The 6,135-nt window shown below is 41.6% G+C and overlaps 1 protein-coding gene across 1 annotated transcript in view; it reads left to right on the forward strand.

Annotated features, from left to right (window-relative positions):
- The window catches only part of LOC137994450 (tetratricopeptide repeat protein 28-like), a 33,286-nt gene extending 27,372 nt beyond the window's left edge, over positions 1-5,914 (forward strand). The window contains exons 6-7 of the mRNA XM_068840024.1: positions 1,134-4,746; positions 5,147-5,914. Coding sequence (XP_068696125.1) covers positions 1,182-4,746; positions 5,147-5,166 — 3,585 coding nt within the window. The 5' untranslated portion in view covers positions 1,134-1,181 and the 3' untranslated portion in view covers positions 5,167-5,914. The remainder of the gene's footprint in view (positions 1-1,133; positions 4,747-5,146) is intronic.
- Positions 5,915-6,135: the final 221 nt, after the last annotated feature.

Raw genomic sequence — 6,135 nt, forward strand, 5'->3', positions numbered from 1 at the left:
CTGTGATAAAACTCCAAGTGTCGTAACAACGAGGAGGTCAGGCGACATGCCATCAAATGTTGGCCGCGTTATCTTCTGAGGAACTGCTAATAACAGGCTATTATATATATTCGAGCTAATCAGGTCATTAAGATAAGATGGTGCTGATCCATGAACTGATTTAAATCTTAATTAAACCTGATTTGATAGGCAATGAAGTTCGTAGAGAGCTAGTATAGGACCAAAAAACATGGATTAACCAGGTATCCAGCCAAAAAAATTATGACGAAAAACAGGCGATTGAATCTCCGATTCTGACATTGGATAGATTTAGACCTGAAATAAAAATTATGAGTTTGACGTCAATTGCAGAAAATTGAATATTACATTCTTAATGACATCCCCTCCTGTCTTTTTGGTGTCAGTTACATACCGTCAGGCACAGTGGCCTCATGGTTAGAGTGCTTGACTCCGGATCAAGTGGTTCGGGTTGGAGTCCTGGCAGGGGACATTGTGTTGTGTTCTTGGGCAAGACACTTTACTCTCACAGTGCCTCTCTCCACCCAGGTGTACAAATGGGTACCAGCGAAATTCTGGGGGTAACCCTGCGATGGACTAGCATCCCATCCAGGGGGGAGTATAAATACTCCTAGTTGCTTCATGCTAAGGAAACTGGAAATAAGCGCCGGCCTGATGGGCCACTCGGCTCATAAGCAGTGACTTTATTTATTTTTTTTACATACCGGCAGCAAATTTCCTGCCAGCCAAGCATATCTTAGGAACTTTTAAGTAGCTTTCGATAAGAAAGATGAAATAGGATGCCATCATTTTCCTATAGGCTGTTTTTCCCTCATTACATAATAGAATTTCTATTTTTAATGTTTCTCAATTATTATTGTATGAAACGCTCTTAGTCTGTTAAATGCCCTAGTATTTTATCATATTATGGGCTACATTCCTATTTATTCTGTAAAAACTATCTCCATAAGAAAAAAATCATTCCTTTAAAAACCCCGGTAAAGAAAGGCATTTTCTTTCGAAATACTGGCTTAAGATAGTTATTCCTTCACTGTTCAATTTATTTTGCTGTGCCGGTTTAGCATCATGTAGTCAGGGCATTAAACCTATTGTGTTTTCGTTCATTTATCTTCTAGAGGCATCCCAGATTTCTAAGGAAACCTTCCTGGTTCTGAATATCAAGAATGGCAGATAGAAAGTTGGACGTTTTAGAGTGGCACATGCAAGAACTTAGCATTGCAAGAAAAGAAGGAGACCAACAAGGTGAGGGTTTGGCTTGTTTCAATCTTGGTAGATACTATCAGGGCACAGCTGATTTTCATCAGGCCATAACAAATTACACAGAAGCATTAGCCATTTTTAAGGAAATGGATTTCAGGGCCAGAAAAGGAGTCGCCTATGGCAATCTCGGCAATGCTTATCAAAGTCTTGGTGATTTTAGGCAAGCCATAGCGTACCACAATCAACATCTTAGTATTGCAAAAGAACTGGGGGACAGGGCTGGAGAAGGAAGAGCCTATTGTAATCTCGGCAACGCCTATCAAAGTCTTGGTAATTTTAAGAAAGCCATAGCGTACCACAATCAACATCTTAGTATTGCAAAAGAACTGGAGGATAGGGCCGGAGAAGGAAGAGCCTATGGCAATCTTGGTTGTGCTTATCGAAGTCTTAGTGACTTTAAGCAAGCCATAGCGTACCACAATCAAAGTCTTAGTATTGCAAAAGAACTGGAGTATAGGGCCGGAGAAGGAAGAGCCTATGGCAATCTCGGCTGTGCTTATCAAAGTCTTGGTGATTTTAGGCAAGCCATGGCATACCACAATGAAGATCTTAGTATTGCAAAAGAACTGGGGGACAGGGCTGGAGAAGGAAGAGCGTATGGCAATCTCGGCAACGCTTATCAAAGTCTTGGTAAATTTAAGCAAGCCATAGCGTACCACAATGAACATCTTAGTATTGCAAAAGAACTGGAGGATAGGGCCGGAGAAGGAAGAGCCTATGGCAATCTCGGCAACGCGTATCAAAGTCTTGGTGATTTTAAGCAAGCCATGGCATACCACAATCAAGATCTTAGTATTGCAAAAGAACTGGGGGACAGGGATGGAGAAGGAAGAGCATATGGCAATCTCGGCAACGCTTATCAAAGTCTTGGTAAATTTAAGCAAGCCATAGCGTACTACAATGAATATCTTAGTATTGCAAAAAACCTGGGGGACAGGGCCGGAGAAGGAGGAGCCTATGGCAACCTCGGCAATGCTTATGACAGTCTTGGTGATTTTAAGCAAGCCATAGCGTACCACAATCAACATCTTGGTATTGCAAAAGAACTGGGGGACAGGGCCAGAGAAGGAGGAGCCTATGGCAATCTCGGCAACGCATATAAAAGTCTTGGTGATTTTAAGCAAGCCATAGCATACCACAATCAACATCTTAGTATTGCAAAAGAACTGGGGAACAGGGCCGGAGAAGGAACAGCCTATGGCAATCTTGGCTGTGCTTATCAAAGTATTGGTTATTTTAAGGAAGCCATAGCGTACCACAATCAAGATCTTAGTATTGCAAAAGAACTGGGGAACTGGGCCGGAGAAGGAGGAGCCTATGGTTATCTCGGCAACGCTTATAAAAGTCTTGGTGATTTTAGGCAAGCCGTAGCGTACCACAATCAAGATCTCAGTATTGCAAAAGAACTTGGGGACAGGGCCGGAGAAGGAGGAGCCTATTGCAATCTTGGCTGTGCTTATCAAAGCATTGGTGATTTTAAGCAAGCCATAGCGTACCACAATCAATGTCTTAGTAATGCAAAAGAACTGGGGGATAGAGCCAGAGAGGGAAGAGCCTATGGCAATCTCGGCTGTGCTTATCAAAGTCTTGGTGATTTTAAGCAAGCCATAGCATACCACAATCAACGTCTTAGTATTGCAAAAGAACTGGGGGATAGGGCCGGAGAAGGAAGAGCTTATTGCAATCTCGGCTGTGCTTATCAAAGTCTTAGTGATTTTAAGCAAGTCATAGCGTACCACAATCAACATCTTAGTATTACAAAAGAACTGGGGGACAGGGCCGGAGAAGGAACAGCCTATGGCAATCTCGGCTGTGGTTATCAAAGTCTTGGTGATTTTAAGCAAGCTATAGCGTACCACAATCAACTTCTTAGTATTGCAAAAGAACTGGGAGACAGGGCCGGAGAAGGAAGAGCCTGTGGCAATCTCGGCAACGCTTATCAAAGTCTTGGTGATTTTAAGCAAGCCATAGCATACCACAATCAAGATCTTACTATTTGCAAGGAAACAAAGGACCCAATAGGGCTGGCAATCGCATGTTATCATATTGGTCATTTTTATGAATTTTTTGACTCCCTTAGCAAAGCTCTTAATTACTATCGTCTAAGCATTCATTATTTTGACGAAACAAGGCATCTTCTTCAGGCAGAGGATACATGGAAAATTAGCTTTCGTGACAAAAATGGGTTTGCATATACCACTGTGTGGACAGCACTTTTAAAGAATGAAGAGGTTGATGAGGCTTTGTATGCTGCTGAGCAAGGACGAGCACAGGCTTTGGCAGACATTTTGAAGATGCAATATGGCGTTGATGAGAAACCTAGGTTAAAGGTAACTATCCCTTTGCTTATGAAAGATATACCTTCACAAACTGTTTTCACAGCACTTGAAGGGAACACGATCAGCTTCTGGTTGCTAAGAGAAGATATCGGGATAAATTTTAGACAAAAGAAAATCGAAAATGGAAGTGCCGACTCTCTGATGAAAAGTCTTCTCAAACAGATCAATGCGGGGACTGTTGTACGATGTGAGAATCGTTTTCTTGACAGACAATGCAGCGACTTTTCGAGCAGTAGGGATGGTGTTGAAGAAACCGTTCAGTCCTTGAGCTTCTCTTTGCAGCCTTTGTATGATGTCTTAGTCAGTCCTATTGCAGATTTGCTCCAGGGTGATGACTTAGTCTTAGTTCCTGATGGTCAACTTTGCCTGGCTCCCTTATCGGCATTGAGCGACTCTGTCAGGATCCGTGCAGTTCCCTCACTGACTGCCTTAAAATTGATCTCTATTGCACCTGACAACTTCCAAAGTAAGAATGAAGCGCTGCTTGTGGGCGATCCGTACTTGAAGGAAGTCACTTATGGCAACGGTCAACCCATGTATGGACAGCTGCCATGCGCGAAAAAAGAGGTGGATATGATTGGAGAACTTCTGCAGACCGTGCCTCTTACAGGGAAAAATGCAACTAAAGTTGAGGTGCTGAATAGAATGAAGTCAGTTGCCTTAATCCACATTGCTGCACATGGAGATCCCAAATTTGGAGAAATTGCTTTGGCCCCAAATCCCGAACGCACATGTCAGATCCCCAAAGAGGAAGATTACATGTTATCATTGAGTGATGTTCAAGGAGTTCGTCTTCAGGCAAGACTGGTTGTGCTGAGTTGCTGTCATAGTGGCCAGGGAGAAGTAAAATCTGAGGGTATTGTGGGAATAGCCAGGGCTTTCCTGTGTGCTGGTGCCCGGTCTGTACTGGTGTCACTCTGGGCAATCGACGACAAGGCGACCTGGACGTTCATGGAGAGTTTCTACCAACACTTGGCAGATAGAAAAAGTGCAAGTACAGCTCTTCACCATGCTATGAAATCTCTTCGGGAGACAAAGAATTATTCCGCCATAAAATACTGGGCGCCATTTGTGCTAATTGGCGATGATGTCACCTTTGAATTTGGGCAACACGAGCTCAAAAAGAATGGTAAGTGCTATTTAAATAGAACTTTAATGACTGAATCGCTGTACTTTGTACATGTTTTTAATCAGGAAGTTGTCGAAAAAAGCAGGTACGTTCTTCACAGTTAAATGGCTTTAAAAACGGTTGCCAGAGTGGTTATTTTTACTCTAACTGCTTGGCTAATACCTGGATTAAATAATGTCTGCATTCACCAAGTAAGCTACTTTAGCTTCCTGCAGAGAGCTAGCTGTTTGAGCCGTGTTATGATGGACTGACAGTGAAGCTGATCGGTGATTGCCGGTTGCTTATGTCAAGTGAAGTGAGCTATTGAGGTCCTCAAGTGTACATGTCAAAGTAACACTGAATAGGAATTGTTGCTATTAACTAAGCACAAACAGTTAAATCACTGTGTTTTTTTTTTCAGAAACGATGTTCAAAAAGTGAAAAACCTACTTGGACTCTGATACGTCAATTTGTTATTTTCCTTTCTTTGATTATATGAGTTATTGAAAACAATTCAATCATTGATACCTCAGTAACAGCCAGACACAAGATATCATGCCAATTATAGTTAAAGTACCATGAGATTTCAGTAGTATTAAGATACTGTCCGAGTCCTTACATTCGTGCCTTGTTTTGTAAGCATCTGTACCTGGATTAGTTAATCACTTGATAGAAATCAGGAACTTGGCAAAATGGTTTGCTTTAATGACTGAGGATCTAGCCGTCGTTTTATTTTGGCCCTTGAAAATACTTGAAAATAACTCCAAGCTTTTGCAGTATGTTTTTCGGGTGACAAGTATACTCTTTAGTTCGCTATGCCAACTTTCCATTTACAATATCATTAAGTGACAGTCTCGGGGTATGTGTATTTTCTGTGTTTCTGTAAGGTTGGCCAAAGCTAAATAAGCAAATTAATTGTTTTGGGATGCAAATGTCTATAAGCTAAACAACAACTTAGGAAAGTAGAAATGTTTGAAAATTGCAAATTTTAATGTAGCATTCACATTTAAATGATATGGAAATTCTCGAGGGGAAGAATTCCGTTGATCATTTTCTTGTCCGTCAATAATCATCGCCAATGGCAAACGTGGGCACAGATTGGCTACCATAATGACTACAACGAAAAGTGTTTTAATGAGTTTTAAAACACCCGGCTAAAAAAAATTCTACCACTTTTTGTTATTTTCTTTTTTCCCAAAAACTTCAAGCTTGCTCACAATCCTTTTAAATTCATTAGCCAATAAAGGACACATGTATTCTCTGCTAGCAAAGGTATGTTTTGTCTCTCAGGCAACTGTACAGTTTCCCTGCTAGAAGAGGCCTCTTTTCTTTTGTGCTTGTTGGGCTGACAAATACGGGAAAGAGACCTTTGCCATGGGTCGAGATTCACTGTGTTGAGCATGCAAGGGG

This window comes from Montipora foliosa, chromosome 3 (genome assembly GCF_036669935.1).
Source record: "Montipora foliosa isolate CH-2021 chromosome 3, ASM3666993v2, whole genome shotgun sequence".
Lineage (NCBI taxonomy): Eukaryota > Metazoa > Cnidaria > Anthozoa > Scleractinia > Acroporidae > Montipora > Montipora foliosa.